Source organism: Sciurus carolinensis, chromosome 6, assembly GCF_902686445.1.
Source record: "Sciurus carolinensis chromosome 6, mSciCar1.2, whole genome shotgun sequence".
NCBI classification, from domain to species: Eukaryota; Metazoa; Chordata; class Mammalia; order Rodentia; family Sciuridae; genus Sciurus; species Sciurus carolinensis.
The window spans coordinates 100,032,780-100,047,855 of NC_062218.1; the positions used below are offsets into that span (position 1 = coordinate 100,032,780).

Below are 15,076 nucleotides of genomic sequence, written 5' to 3' on the forward strand. Positions count from 1 at the left end.
CAGTCGTGCGTGTTGCGAAAGCACGCAGATTGCCTCTGCGGAACAGGGAGGCTTAGGCCCCGCCTCCCTGAGACTAAGCCCAGATCACGCCCCTGCGGGAGTTCCGCCCCTCGCTTTGCTTCTCAGTTCTAGGTTCTGGGGCGTGAGCTACCCGGCTTCGGCTGGAGACCGGTTGCCTCTGTCCTAGGATGCAAAAGCCAGTTCTTTCCGGGCGGGGAGTCATATCCTCAGGAAGCCGAGCCATTCCGTCCAACTACTTGCCCCAAACGGGGAGCAGGCCGTGGTCACCTGCCTAGGAAGCTCTGAAGATCCGGCCACGCTGTCCCTCTCAGACAGTTTTCCCCAGCCGGCTGGAAAGATTCCTGGCTATCCACTCCTCTGGGGTATCTGAGGACAGGAGCTACGCCAGGCGTGCGGATAGACCAGTGAAGAGCACCCCCACCTGACCTCCTGTCCCTGCGCGGACCCAGACTCGGCGGCGCACATTCCCCCCGATGGTGGGGGGGACGGCGCAGTCACGCGCGCATCTCACTTGCGCTCACAAGCGTGCAAGGCTCACGCTCTGCGCCCCGCACACCTGCGCTCCGCCCCTTGGTCCCGGGCGGGCAAGGAGAGAAGGCATTTGGAAAGGGTGGCTGCGGAGGCGCCTCCCTTCTCCATTCCCCAGGGCTGGAGTTGTCCGGAGCCTGCCGCGGCTCCCAACCAGTCCGCATCCCCCCTCCATCCTTCCCTCCCCCCGCCTGCCGCGGCACCGGTATCCGCAGCCACAGCCCGGAGCCGGTGAGGCGGCGTAGGGGGGAGGGGGAGGAAGCAAGGGATGAGCGCCGGGAGGGCGACGGGGGCCCTGAGCCGGACTAGGACGCCCCTGGAGCGGGAACCCGAGCCGGAGCCGGAACCAGAACCAAACCACCGGTACCGGGTGGGCCAGGTGGTCGGGGTGGGAGGAACCTAAAGGGAGAGGAGGGATTCGGAAAACCAGGGAGAGGAGGGGGCTACAGAAGGCCTGGCTAAGGTCAGCGCAGAGGAGGTGCGGACGCTGACTCAGGCGCATTATCTGCGCCGACCACCTAAGAATTTCGTCCCATTTCGCTCTGCAGTGTCCTTGGGAGGGACGGAACCGCGGGACGAGCTGAAAAGGGGAATGGTCTGGGCGTCGGGGATGTGGGACCCCGGTCGTGGCAGAGAACTTGCACAGCCAGGGTCTGGCCTGCAGCCTCGGGCGGTCTTGGCCTACCAGCACCCCTGGCCCGGACAGCTCCCTGGTTGGGTAGTGGGTGGGGCCATGCCTCCCAGGCATGTATGTTTCAGATCCTGAGGACCCCATTTGTAACCCGCCCTCATCCCCAGCTGCAGCCCCCTAAACCCAGGAGGCGCCCTGGCCCGCGCTCGCCCCCCAGGGCCTCATGTCGGAACCACAGCCTGACCTGGAGCCGCCCCAACATGGGCTGTACATGCTCTTCCTGCTTGTGCTGGTCTTCTTCCTTATGGGCCTAGTAGGCTTCATGATCTGCCACGTGCTCAAGAAGAAAGGCTACCGCTGCCGCACGTCTAGGGGCTCGGAGCCTGACGACGCCCAGCTCCAGCCGCGTGAGTGGAGCCTAGAAACCTGGCTCAGTCACCTTTCTCTCCTACCCCTTTCCCCACATCTGTTTCTGCCTCTCTGGCTGAAAGACCCAGGTCAATTCCTAATCAAGCCTGAAGGAAGCCTAGTGATGCATTCTTGAGTCAGCAAGTAGGGTGACACCACCCTGAAAGCAATGCTAGAGAAAGCAGCATGGGCAGGAAGGGCTCACTGATGGAAGTATTAGGCTCCTATTTCCTACCCCATCTTTTCTGGCCCCTGAAATAATAAGGTCCAGCACAGTGGCAAATAGGTAAATGGATATGCCTTGAGAATTAGCCATGGGGGCCATCAGGTCATGTTCCCCCAAAGCTGACTCATTTTCCATTTCCTTGCCAACCTCTTTCATCCTTCAGCTGAGGATGATGACGTGAATGAGGACACAGTAGAGAGGATCGTTCGCTGCATCATCCAAAATGAAGGTGGGTGTAGGCTGACCCATGGCTCCCTCCCACCCCGACTCTTGCCCTGACCTCCCCCTCCACTGACTCCCTCTTTTCCTTCTCCCCTCAGCCAATGCTGAGGCCTTGAAGGAGATGCTGGGGGACAGTGAAGGAGAAGGGACAGTGCAGCTCTCCAGGTGAGCTGGAAACAAGGGCCAGCATGACTTAGCTTGCCTTGGAGAGTACCCTCTCTTCCAGCACAGTCACTTTTCCCAGTATCATCGTGTGTTTGGGGTTGGGGGAGGGCAAGCTGGCTTACTTATAGGAAAAAAGAATTTTTATAGAAATCCTAAGTCTTTCAAACCATGTCTCCCATCTAGATATCATCAAGCCTAACAATATTCACCTCTAGTGCCACTTTTTATTTATGCTTTGCCCTTTTTTAGCAAACAGGGCCAGAAGGAAAAATACAGTCACTCACAACTTAATATTAAATTTATTAAACAGATAAAATAATGTTGGGACCTGGAAAAAGTGGGGCTTTGGGAGTTTGAAAAGCATGCTGAAAGAATCGGAGGAAATGGAACAAGAAGGGAAATAGAAATATCATTTCTGCTCCCTCCTCCCTACTGTCCAGCATGGATGCCACTTCCAGCATACAGGATGGAGCTCCCTCCCATCATCACACAGTGCATCTGGGCTCTGCAGCCCCATGCATCCACTGCAGCCGCAGCAAGAGGCCCCCACTTGTTCGTCAGGGAAGGTCCAAGGAAGGAAAAAGCCGCCCCCGACCTGGAGAGACCACCGTGTTCTCTGTGGGCAGGTGGGGACACAGTGCTCCAGAAAAAGGAGGTTGAGGTGGGGACCCCAGTGATCAGGAGCCTGACCCCAAAGTTGGCCTAGCTCTTTCCTGCTGGACTGGAAGCTGCAGTAGGGTTCAGACCACATGGTGTGTCCCACAATCTGAGAAGACCTCTTCTATCCTAGGCCAGAGGGTAGTGGCCATAAAACCTAGAATGTTTGTGGTCAGAGGGGAATGCCAGGCAGCCTCTGAGTTGTCCTAAGCCACAGTGTTCTCTCCCCTCCCAGGTTCCGGGTGACACACATTGAGAAGCGTTATGGGCTGCATGAGCATCGTGATGGTTCCCCCACGGACAGAAGCTGGGGCTCTGGTGGTGGGCAGGACCCAGGGGGTGGTCAGGGATCTGGAGGAAGGCCACCCAGGACAGGGATGCCTGTCATTGAGAGGCTGCCCCCTGAGGAGCCACAGCCCCAGTCACTAGCCAGGCCCCCAGTGCAGAATGGAAGACTCAAGGACAGCAGTCTAGTCCCTTGTGGACTTGAGGGGAACCCTGGAGCCTCTGCAGAATCAACACTGGGGGCCAGAGGGAGGATCCTGAGCCCGAGCCCAAGGCTGCCCAGTCAAGAGGCAAATGGACAGCCAAGCAAACCAGACTCCTCAGATCACCAGGTATGAAGACATGGCCAGGGCTGCACATGGCTCAGTTTTATTGCCCCCTACTCTGGAGAGCAGTGATATGGACCACCCTCATTCCCACTGTTGATGTCTCCCCTTTCTCTCAGGTGTCTCCACCACAGGGAGCAGGGGGTATGTGAGGTGAGTCTGACTGAGTCCCAAATCAGATAATCCTGTCCTTCCACCCTCTACCTAAACTACTTAACCCATCATCTCCCTGAGACCCCAGGTGAACTCCAGGCTAAGCCTCTGCTACAAATTCCTTGGCTGGTGGTGGGGAATGGGTATGTGCTCCAGACAATAGGGAGGGTCCTGCAGCCCCTGGAGAAAAGCCAGAACAGGGCTTAAACAGGAAGCAACTCTGTTCCCCTTCCTTTTCTCCAAGCCTCATTCTTCATTGTGCTGATGGACTACCAGCTGGCAGGGCCAAAAGTGAGTGGGCATGAAGGCCCTCCCGTTCACTGGACAGCACTGGCCCCCAGTTGAGGGACCAGATCTACTTTCACCTGGAGTTGCACGGTCTCAGTCTGGGGGACTTTGAGAAAAGTTCTTCCACTCCTGGACCCTCAGTTTCTTCCTCTTCCCCTACCTGCCAACAGGCTGCCTGGCCTGCCTTCCCCAACACCTCGCTCCACATGATGGAGCGTGGCAGCTGGGACCAGGTCCCTGCCCTTGGTGGGGCCCAAAAGCAATAGCACCTTAGGCTCCCTGCCCTCTTGGCAAAAGAGGTCCAGGCCCTGGCTTGGCCTTCATGCCCTTTATTCACTGTCAATAAATCCGCTCAGACCATTACAGCTGCTTTGCATACTGGCTCCTTCTGACTCCCAAGGCTAGCTCCTCTCCCAGCTCCAACCCCAGTGACCCTGGCATCTAAAGTGGGGTGGGCTACAGAGCCAGGGTGGAGACCAGATAGATCAGAGTCAGTCAAGACTTTGGGGAAGTAATTCAGCCCCAAAGATTTCAGGGTATTTCATCACCTTAGAGATGGGATGATGGCAGACAAAGGGGTAGTTACAACCCTAAAGGCGGCAGGAGGACAATTGGAAAAATGGATTTTTTCCCCAAAAAATTGGGAGGGGGGAAGTTTCTAAACCTAAGAGTGGATGTGGGAAAGATTCTAGCTTTTGGCTGTGTGGCTGTGGATCATTGAAGGGAGGTCTCTGACAGCATGGAGATAGGGCAGCAGCATCACTTGGGGGCACTGATACCCGGGCTTCAGGTGAGGGAATCTGGGTGGCCAGGATCTGGGGCTTTAGCCGGTGGGGGAGGTGGTGGACGCATCTGTGGGGAACAAACAGTTAGTTCTCCAGAGTCCTCTCTTGGTGGTATTCCTGTCCATTCCCTCAGTCTAGTAGACAACACAGAACCAGTTGAAATGATCCCTGTGCACATAGTCCCTCCAAGGCAGAGCCCCTTACCGGCCTAAGTCGAGGTGCCATCAAGTCTAGGGATCCAGGGCTATCCAGGGCTTTATCTGGAAACAAGAAACACAGTCAGTCTTCAGGCTTTGTTCAATGCTACATCTCTAGCACTTAGGACAATGGCACTCTGTAAGTATTTGCTGAATTAATGAATAGTCACCAACCTGAGCTATAAAATCAATGCATTAATTCATCCATCCTCAACAAACACTTATTGGGAAGCTGCTATATAATCATATATAAGGGACCAAAGAATGGAAGGTGGGATACATGGCTCTGCCCACCTCCCAGTGGCTCTCAGGAACCCAGTAATGAAACACAAACAAACACAATGAATATGTGAGTGTGAAGTCATTCAAGGTGAACCAGAGGTATTAGAGATGGCGATGACTTCAGGGAATCAGGGAGAGTGACTGAAGATAGTGTTAAGTTCCAGAAGGTTTTAGAAAGGTGAGCACTCCAAGAGGGAAAAGGGAAAGGGTGGGGGGAGGCTGGAGTTGTAGCTCAGTGATAGAACACTTGCCTAGCATGCACAAAGGCCTGGAATTGATCCTCAAACACCAAGAAAAAGAAAAAATGTCAAGAGGAGTAAGGATGACAGCAAAGTTAGGTATTTACAGGGTTCAAGACAACTAAGAACAAAGGCATTCTGGAAGAACACAGTAAGAGAATATGGCTTATTTTAAAAAATAACAATAGTAATAAAATAGCTACTATTCACATGTTTATTATGTGCCAAGAACAATGCTATATACTCTACATTTTTTCTAACTCTAAACAATTTAATAAAGTAGTACCTGTCTCTTCACTTTTTAAAGCACATAAACCAAGTACCATACAATTTAAACATCCCACCTCAAGTTACACAGTAGGAAGTGCCACAGCAAGGTTTGAACCAGGTCAGCCTGGCTCCAACGCCATGCTCTTCTCCCCATCAAACCCCAGTGGACTTTACTGGAAGGTGTGTGTACTGAGCGCACACAGAGGAGTGGAATAAAACCTCCTTGTCATTTCTTTCCAGAGCTCTCAATTCCCTCTACTCACCTCCAGGCAGGACAGGTGCAGAGGGTCCATCCAAGGCACAGGTGGGTGCAGGTGGGGAGAAACTGGGAGGAGAAGGGGATGGCAGTGTCTGGAGGTAGGGTGGGCATAGAGTTATTCCTGGCATTGAGAAGGCTTCACCAGTTATTCCTTTCATCCCACTTTCAATTCCTGTTCTCTCACTTCCCAATACAGAAAATGGCCAAATGCTCATATCTAGGTAGGGGTTATAACTGATATCTACTTCAACAGTCAGTGTGTACTGAATGCTTACTTTGTCTCAGGTGTTCTGCTAGTACTGCACATACCTTATTTCATTCTATCCTCACCACCCCATAAGATAGGGGTAGTCATAACATATGACTCATGTTAGAAGTGAGATTCATATTGGGCCATTTGTCAAAGTTCACGGAGTTAGTGGCATAGTGCTGGCTAGAACCCAGGTCTCTTGACTCCCAATTATGCTCTTCATGCTGTCTTATGGCAATAAGCATCAACATTTAAGCTTTTCCAGTGTGCCATGGTGCTAAGGGCTTTACATTTATTATCTCTCATGATAGTGAGCCTGCTAAAGCAGGTATTATTATCTCCATTTTACACATGCAGAAACCAGCTTAGAGAGGTTAAATCATTGTCTAAGGTCATGCAATAGAAGATTTGAATCTAAAGTCCTCCAAACTCCTATGAAGTTTGCCTTAATTTCCCTTTTCTCTCTCTGCCCAGCCAAAGGAGATGGGAAGGCCCAAACCACCACAGGAGGTAAAACTGGGGAGAAGCTGGGGCATTAAAATGAATATGGGCCTTCCTGGAGTGAGAGGATCAACCCAGAGGTAGCTGGGATCCAAGGAGACTGACCTGTTCAGGGTCACAGAGTTCAGGTGGCCCTGGAGGGCCAAGCAGCTCCTCCACCAGCAGGGAGGGGAAGACCCCAACATGGCCTCCAAATTCTCCCCTCCAGAAGCCATCATCCACTCCATCTTGGGCCCGGGGTAGCAGGCGGATGAGTGCCCCTTCTGGGAAGCTCAGTTCTTCTTCACTCTGTCCAGTGTAGCTATATAGTGCACGGGCAAGGAATGCTGTAGAAGCCCAGGAGAGATGGTGAGAGAAGGAAATGGGTGGCAGTACCCTAGGACCATGACAACCCAGGATCAAAACCACCCAATAATTCATATCCATATTCAGGATCCCTAGGCCAGATTTAGCCTTTCCTACCTGTGGGCTCTACACCCGAGGGATTGTCACTGTCACGGCCACTCTCAGGAAGGGAAAGATCCGGGAAGTTGAGATACCGCTCAGGCACAAAGCCTACCTTGCCATGCTGGTTCCGAGCCTGCTCACCCAGCAATGTGAATAGGTATCAGATTTACCTAGGCAGTCAATGGCCCTGGCTCTCCTCCACTTTGGTTTCTAGCTTACTTGGGTAGATACTTGCAGGATAAAGAGAAGTCTTCCCACTACCCCCAACCCAAGATCAGAACCCAGGATCCCATACGTACCTTGACCCATTCATCAGCATCTCCCTCCTCTATGACCTCCAGCCACTCACCCTCCGTGATGGTCAGCTCATCCTCATGCCCTGCCTAAGCCCCATAAGGAAGGATTCAGGATTTGGCTGTCTTTTATGGTTACCCATATGAAGTCCCCATTCCCATTCATACCTGATACCCAAATACCACATGTGCGGGGCAGGGGAAGGGCCTGGTGGCTAGGGCTGGTGGGGCAGGCTCCTCAAAGAGCTCCCCTGCCTCTTCACATTCATCAAAGTCAGAAAGCTCAGCATCTTCAGCCTAGAGAAGGGCAGAGGTAAACATCATTATGGGGCCCCCTTCTCCATCCTACCTCTAAAGGACACCTAGGATCCTCCTGTAAGGTGGTACTCCTGAACCAATCACCATACCTCACAACCAAAATCACCATAAAGCAGGATGATACTAAATAAGAGTTACAGCAACTGAGTGGTTAAAGTATCCCCAGTACATGTTAACTATATACATTGTTTCACTTAATCGTCATAATTTGCATAACTATTAACCTCTTTCTTTCTTTCTTTCTTTCTTTCTTTCTTTCTTTCTTTCTTTCTTTATTGTAAACAAATGGGGTACAACTTGTTTCTCTGTTTGTACATGAAGTAGAGGCATACCATTTGTGTAGTCATACATTGACATGGGATAATGGTGTTTGATTCATTCTATTATTTTTTCCTTCCCCCCACCTTCCCCCTCCTTTTTTATTTTAAGAAACTGAGGCTCAGAAAAGTTAAGTCACTTTCTAAGATTACACAGCTAGGAAGTGGAGTGGCTGATATTCAAACCATTTACTCTCAGAACCTGAGTTTTTCATTTGGTTTGGTTTGGTTCGGTTCAATACTGGGATTAAATCCAGGGACACTTTACCACTGAGTTATATTCCCAGCCCTTTTTATTTTTTATTTTAAGGTAGGCTTTCACTGTGTTGCTGAGGCTGGCCTCAAACTTGTGATTCTCCTGCCTCTACCTCCTGAGCTGGGATTACAGGTGTGCTCCACTGTGCCTGGCTAGATCCTGAGTTTTTTGAGGGGAGGTACTAGGGCTTGAACTCAGGGGCACTCAACCACTGGGCCACATCCCCAGTCCTTTTTTGTATTTTATTTAGAGACAGGGTCTTACTAAGTTGCTTAGCACCTCGCTTTTGCTGAGGCTAGCTTTGAACTCTTGATCCTTCTGCCTCAGTCTCCCGAGCCACTGGGATTACAGGCATATGCCACAGTACCTGGGAGAACCTGAGTTCTTAACCATCATTTTATACTCCTAATAAAAGTTTATTGAGGACTCTCTAGGCCAGAAATCATGCGAAGACATATAAGTGATCTCATTTAAGCCACACAATGGCCTTCTGAGTTAAGTACTGCTGTCATCCAGTTTACAGGGCCTGCCTTCCACTGGGGAGCTTTATCCTCCTGAGTATGTGTGGCTAGGATTGGAGAGAAGCTCACCGTTGGGGAGAGGTCCCTCTGGGACAGCCGAGCCTCACTGAGTCGTCGCTCTTGTTCCACCTCATCCTGGGCCTGGGTCATGGCTGGCTTCAGCCAGTGCTGCACATCCAGGCCAGCCCCCTGCAGCAGGGCCAGCCGAGCAGCTCCCTTCACCTGGCTCACCTGGCACAATGTGGAAGGGAATTAGTGGAGCCTGGCCAATACGTCTACCTCTGCCACCTTACTTCCCAACCCCCCCCATCAGAAAGAGGAATGGAGGGGGTGTTGCTGAGGAGATAGAACCTTAGTATCTCTAAGCCTAGGGCTGTGCCTCACCTGTGCCCGACGAATGCTCTCCCTCACTTCCTGTAGTCGCTGTTCTATGCCTGGGGCCTCACGGTCTGGAGCCTGCTGCCGTCTTTGCTCGAGTCGCTGCAGCACCTGGTGAGGAAGAAGGGTGGGTGGCAATACTGTGGGCCATAACTTACTCTGGGCCTGGTACCTTGCTAGTTGCATCACTTGCATTATGTCATTTAATCTTCCCTATAAGGTGGGTGCTATTACTGGCCCCACTGTAGTGATGAGGAAATTAAAATCCAGAGAGGTGAAGTCATTCCCTTACCCAGGATTACAGAATTCAGAAGCAACAGAAGAGAATTTGAACCCAGGTCAGCCTCAATCCAAAAACTGCTCTTAATTACTAAGTCATATTGTTATGTTAAAGTGCCTTTCCTTCCCATCCTGTCTGTAGTCCCATGACACCCCCAATGTCTCCATGATCCCCATTTTCAGCAATTCTTGCCCACCCACAACACCTGCACCCCCACCTCACCCAATGCCCATGGTGCTGGATCTTGTAGTCTCGGGCAGCTCGGCTTGTCCAGCGCTGGATCTCTTTCTCTAGGCCACTCTCCCCAGCCGTACCTCCTGCTCCCCTCTCAAGGGCACACACCTGAATGGAACAGGGGTTGATGGGAGGAAGATCTGAGGTCATCCTTCTTCCCAGTTTCCTCCTTTTACCTCTATTTACCTTAAATTCCAAGGATAAGAACAAAGGTGGGAGCACATGTCTGAATCACAGGAACACAGGATCACAGGAACAGGATCCAAGTGAGGGACAGGGGGAAGAAAGTAGAAGTGAAGTGACTGAATGGTGGAACGAGGTGTGTTTGTATGTCCTGGTAAGAGGGAAGTGAACTGGTGTTCTGAGTTAAGAGTCACTGAGTTAGTACTAGGACAAGAATAATAGGACAGGATACCTAAACCACTTACATTTGGCTTGGTTTCAACCAGCAGGAAAGTCTCACCTGATCGGCCCCTGCTGGCTGAAACTGCTGAGGTGGGGTCGGGGAAAAGACTCCAGACTCCTGAAGAAACAGCTTTACATCCTGCTCCCAGTTTACCTGGGGGTGGGAAAAAACATGGTGGCCCACTCACTGGCCCCCTCTCCAACCCTGTCCCCAGCACCTCTTAGAAGGAGAAGGACAAGGTAAGAAGAAAAGGGGCACATATGCAATGTGAGGTCTTTATTGAGAGAAGCATTAAAAGGACCTCAAAGGGAGCTCCCACAGTCCCTAACTCTCACCTGAGAGGTTGCCTGCCCTCCCAGGCGGGCATGTTCCAAGACCACCTCTGCAGCTTCCAGCTCAGCACGGCTCAGTAAGTTCAGAGGGTCTCTCAAGTGTTCTGACAACTCACTGACCAGGGCCTGGAGAGAACCCCAAGACACCTTTCTCTCAGGCCTCTACTACAGAGCAAGCACACTGTCCAAGTATGGGTGGGGGATGGACATGAGGGATGGGAAAGAGAGGAGTAAGGCATTATTACTGCTTCTAATTATAGGCCCTCATATATGTATACCACTACTTATCAATTTTTTTGTGTGTATTAGGTATTAAATCCTAAACAATGTGTCCACCCTCTGCCTCCTCATTTTCCCCTCCCCATCAGAAAGAGGAGTAGAGGGGATGATGTCTGAGAAGACAGGATGTCAGTGGCTATGCTAGGCCAGTACTCTACCACTGAGCTATACCCACAGCTCCACTTAACAGTTTAAAAACTACTTTCATATCCATTCTCTTCCTTGAACCTCACTGGTGTTATAAGGTAGGCAGAAGTGTGTCTAACCCTGATGAGAAATATGAGGTTCAAAGGAGTTAAGCGTCCTATATGATATCATGCAGCCAGAACCCAAGTATATATTTTCTACCCACTATAAGCAGACTAGGTCCCTGGAACCAGCCAGCCTCAGGGGAGTGGAATTCTCCTCACTTCCTGAGGGGTAGGGGTAATTTGGGTAAGGACTGGCCTTGAGCAGAGCTGGCAGTTCCTCCTGGTAGTAGTGGTCAAGGTGGGCATTGGTAGCCACCAAGTTGAGCAGGTACTCATTGCGGGCTGCTCGCAGTTGCTGAGAGTACTGGGCTGATTGGGCAGACAGCTAGGAGGGGAAAACAGGTGTCAACAGAGAGCCCTGAATTCAAAGCCAATCCAGAACCCAGATCCAGACTGAATTCTTACATTATTAAAGATTTACTGCATGCCTGGTATTATACTAAAAGTTTTACATACAACTCCTGCTCAAACTCCTGCTCTAGTGGCTTCTATATACATCAAAAATAAAATCCAAACTTCTCTATGGTGGTCTACTGGGTCCAACATGAGTTGACCCCTGTAACCTCTCTGACCTCTTTTTAAGTACTCTCCCCTTACAGGGTTCCAGCACACTGGCCTTCTCTCAATTTCTTGAGCCTACAAAGGAACTCTTCTCAGTTCCTTGAGCCTACCTCAGGACCTTTCCATTCACCATTCCCTCTCTCTGGGATGTTCTTTCCTTAGATCTTTCATGGATGGCCCCATCTTGACACTCAGGCCATTTGTTCAAAGAGGCCTTCTCTCTAAATCACACTCCTTTTTTACCCTTCAACATAACACCTTGTTTTATTTCCATCTTCATCTGATTATTTGTTTATATATTCTGTCTCCCTCAACCAGGCTGTGAGGGCAATAACTCCACTGGTCATGTTGTGCATTGCATCCCTAAGGGGTAGAATAGTGCCTAGTGCACAGAATAAATACATATTAAAGGAGTCAAAAAGAAAGATATTATTTCCATTGTGCAGATGAAGAAAATGAGGCTCGGAGAAATAAGTAAGTTAACCTTGGTCAACTACTTAAGAAATAGGGGAGCCTGGATTCAACCAGGCTCTGATACTTATGACATTAGATTCCAAACCACTCAGCCCTCTGCCCCCACTCAGGCCCTCATCCCCCAGACCTTAGCACTTAGTTTCTGGAGACTGGTCCGAGAATGGAAGATCCCATGGTCACTTCGGTTCAGCCTGCGCAAGTAAGGGAGAGGAATAGGTATCAGGCCCAGCTTTGAAGCCTTGACTCTACCCCATACCTCCCCATACCCTGACCTTGGGCCCACCTGGCCTGGACATCAGCTGCTTTCTCCTGTGCCAAGGCCCATACACGCTCCCGCTGCCCATACAGCTTCCGACTTCGGCTCAGTTCCCGGACAGACTGCAGCACCTCTGCCTGCGCCCTCTGCAGACTCTCTGTTCCCTAGTGGCATGGACACAGAATATCTTGACCCAGACTACCTCCAGTGCCAAGCCAACTCTTCCTTCACCCCATCCACTGAGCCATACCTTCCTAAGCACCTGCTCCTTGGCACTCCGCCCTGTGCCCCCCGCTAGGTCACGGTATCGATCAGACGCCTGGAGCCGCGTTTGGCCCCCAGCCACGGTGGCATCCAGCAAGCAGCGCCAGGCACCAAACACTGTCCTGCCCCTCCCCAGAGAAGGTCTATGTTGAAGAGGGGAGCACTCCACAGCTTCATCAGACCCCCCACCAACACCATGAGAGACAGAGTACTTTCCTTCCCCCACTTGTCTGGGAGCCCATCAATCGATCAGCCCATTAGCTCAGCCACAGGATCACTCCTGCCCCTCCGCCCCCACCCACAGTGTCCTTGCTGGGTCAGCTCCTCTCCTGCTGCTGTGTCAGCTCTACCTGCAGCTCACATGCCCTCCCCACCCCACTAGGCCTTCATCCCCACAGGTCTCTAAAGGCTAAGCTCCCCATCACATTTTGGCCCCTGTGACCCTCCCCCTCCATTAGACCCACCTGCTGTCCATCTCCCCACTGCGTTGCCCTTCCCTCTTCAGGAATGGCCCAGCCAGTTTCTGGAGTGCCTGGTAAGAAAGCCATCACAGGCCCAGTTCTTTGGAAGACCCACCCCAACTGGGAAAATACAGGCCCAGAGTATAACAATACTATTCTTGGATATATAATATGTGCCACTTGCTTTGCCAAATGCCTTACATTCATTATCTTATTTAATCCTTACAATAACCCTACACAAAGGTAGGGTATTATTATTCCCATTTTACAGAGAAGAAAACTGAGTCCAAGAAATGTAAAGTAACTTGTCCAAGGTCACACAAATAGTAAAGAGCACATCAGAGATTTGACACGTCTTCCTGACTCTAGGCATTTGTTCTTGACCACAGTAAGGGAGGGACATTTCTGGTGGTGTAAAGGAGGCTAAAACAAGAGGGAAGGTCCATAGAAGAGTCCCATACCTGCCCATACTCTCGTTCAATGGCTGCCCTCTGCTTGCTGTAAGATCTGTGGAGATTGAGGGTATGATGAGGGTAATTGTTTGATCCTGTTTTACCACTCTCAATCCTCTCCACAACCTGGGCAGTAGAAAGAGGGGAGCCATCCCTATAGTGTGACTAGACCCAGAGGGAATGGGACAGAAGAGACAGAGTCCTTGAGATCACCTCGGGCAGCTGCAACACAGGACAGCCTCATTGCTCAGAGCCCCAGGATCCTCCCCACCCCTGGAGAACCATCTGTGGGCTTGGAGGTGAGGATTGATGGGGCCTGAGTACGATGTTCGCCAGCTTTCCAACAGGTCTGGAAGAAGGAGGGGATTCTGCCCTAAGCTTGATTGGGGACCATGGGGAGAGTAATGTAGAATTAAAGGGTTTGAAAGAGGGTCTCTGTTTATCTCCTGTGTCTGGAAACGCAGGCCTAGGGTGAGGGCCCTGAATGGGTAGGCTGGACAGCTCTTAGACCCTCCCTCTCTCCCGTACCCGGGAGATGTATGTTGTGGGAGGAGAGGTATGCGCTATAGCAAAGCTGAGGGTAAGTGAAAATGAGGGGTCAAGGGCTACCTGATGTCCTCCAGCAGATCAGCCTCCTTCTGTTGCTGGGTCTGAAGGATGCTCAGCTGCTCCAGGAAGCGAAGTTTCACCTCTTGGGCGGGCTTAACCTGTAGGATTGAGGGGAGATTTAAGACCCCAAGCGTGGGGACCTAAAAAACATTTCGCACAGGGAGAGGTGAGGGGGCGGGGCCGGGGAGGGGCTGAACTGTTTCCTCGGTTGCTTCAGGGCTGGGTTCTGACCCCTTCCCGCTCCCGGTCTTTTACCCCGGGTCAGTTACCCCCGGGGTCCCTCTGCTCCCCCAAACCGCCAGGAGTCCCCATTCCCAGGCCAATCTCACTTTTCGGGGCGGCGGCTGCATCTCTGCTCTGGTCAAGGCAGCCAGCGACTCGACTCCGGAACTCGACAAAGACCCGCCCCCGGTGAGGCCCCGCCCCAGACCTGGCCCGGCTCCGCCCTCGCTCCGCCTACGCCTTGTCCGGCTGCGCGCAGCGTGCGGAAGCTTGTGGGGGCCACGGAGGAACTGAAAACCTCTGTTATTGCTGCGAATACCCCGGAAGGATCGGGGCCGCGGGGCCGACGCTGCGTCTGCTCGGCTGTAGGGAGAATCCCGGGTTTCTGAGTCAAGACGCCTGGATTTTATTTCTAGTGTAGCCACTGATTCAGCCTGTAATTATTTCTAGTCATTCATTTACATACGCATATCACCAGTCCCCGCGGTAAGGGTGAGGAATGGCGAGGAACTCAATAGGTGACCAGGGAAACTGAGTCATTGGACACCTGAGCGAAGATGTGCCTGACGAAGGGAGACAGGGTTGGTCCCAGACCTTTTCCTAATTCCCGCTGAACTGGAAAAGCCAGCGAGAGCAGGGTGAGAAAGATGCCTGGAGTCAAGAAGGAAACAGACCCAGAGGAAAAAGCAGGTACATCCTAGGCCCCACTGCACACTGACAAATACCAGCGAAGGGAAGTGAACTTGGGAGATGCACGTGGGGCCTTATGGCC

The 15,076-nt window shown here is 51.7% G+C and overlaps 2 protein-coding genes across 4 annotated transcripts; one reads left to right on the forward strand and one right to left on the reverse strand.

Moving 5' to 3' along the window:
• Nucleotides 1-146: 146 nt before the first annotated feature.
• Rell2 (RELT like 2) lies at nucleotides 147-4,268 on the forward strand. 2 transcript variants are annotated; one of them, XM_047555525.1, is made up of 8 exons: nucleotides 147-919; nucleotides 1,348-1,587; nucleotides 1,978-2,043; nucleotides 2,135-2,201; nucleotides 2,642-2,827; nucleotides 3,094-3,475; nucleotides 3,589-3,622; nucleotides 3,867-4,268. In XM_047555525.1, exons 2-7 carry the CDS (start codon nucleotides 1,404-1,406, stop codon nucleotides 3,619-3,621), a joined length of 918 nt encoding a protein of 305 aa, XP_047411481.1. In that variant the 5' UTR covers nucleotides 147-919; nucleotides 1,348-1,403; the 3' UTR covers nucleotide 3,622; nucleotides 3,867-4,268. The 2 variants fall into 2 exon arrangements, with proteins under 2 accessions (XP_047411481.1, XP_047411480.1); XM_047555524.1 differs by having other exon boundaries at nucleotides 148-912.
• On the reverse strand, nucleotides 2,482-14,464 carry Fchsd1 (FCH and double SH3 domains 1). Of its 2 annotated transcripts, XM_047555520.1 has the most exons (20): nucleotides 14,412-14,464; nucleotides 14,083-14,180; nucleotides 13,483-13,528; nucleotides 13,025-13,092; nucleotides 12,547-12,682; nucleotides 12,324-12,460; nucleotides 12,168-12,231; nucleotides 11,202-11,330; nucleotides 10,479-10,601; nucleotides 10,201-10,296; nucleotides 9,726-9,845; nucleotides 9,230-9,334; nucleotides 8,915-9,076; nucleotides 7,602-7,730; nucleotides 7,440-7,523; nucleotides 7,156-7,273; nucleotides 6,799-7,019; nucleotides 5,947-6,034; nucleotides 4,900-4,955; nucleotides 2,482-4,762 (listed from the first exon to the last, which is right to left on the reverse strand). In XM_047555520.1, exons 1-20 carry the CDS (start codon nucleotides 14,430-14,432, stop codon nucleotides 4,697-4,699), a joined length of 2,067 nt encoding a protein of 688 aa, XP_047411476.1. In that variant the 5' UTR covers nucleotides 14,433-14,464; the 3' UTR covers nucleotides 2,482-4,696. The 2 variants fall into 2 exon arrangements, with proteins under 2 accessions (XP_047411476.1, XP_047411477.1); XM_047555521.1 differs by lacking the exon at nucleotides 13,483-13,528 and having other exon boundaries at nucleotides 14,412-14,440.
• Nucleotides 14,465-15,076: the final 612 nt, after the last annotated feature.

Excerpts from the sequence above, each read along its gene's own strand:
- Rell2 (XM_047555525.1), top strand. The coding sequence starts at position 1,404 with ATGTCGGAACCACAGCCTGACCTGGAGCCGCCCCAACATGGGCTGTAC. Across the intron at positions 1,588-1,977 it reads CGACGCCCAGCTCCAGCCGC|CTGAGGATGATGACGTGAAT; the intron begins GTGAGTGGAGCC and ends TTCATCCTTCAG. Across the intron at positions 2,202-2,641 it reads GGGACAGTGCAGCTCTCCAG|CATGGATGCCACTTCCAGCA; the intron begins GTGAGCTGGAAA and ends CCTACTGTCCAG.
- Fchsd1 (XM_047555520.1), bottom strand. The coding sequence starts at position 14,432 with ATGCAGCCGCCGCCCCGAAAA. Across the intron at positions 10,602-11,201 it reads AACTGCCAGCTCTGCTCAAG|GCCCTGGTCAGTGAGTTGTC; the intron begins GCCAGTCCTTAC and ends GGTTCTCTCCAG. Across the intron at positions 4,956-5,946 it reads TGCACCTGTCCTGCCTGGAG|ATAAAGCCCTGGATAGCCCT; the intron begins GTGAGTAGAGGG and ends TCTTGTTTCCAG.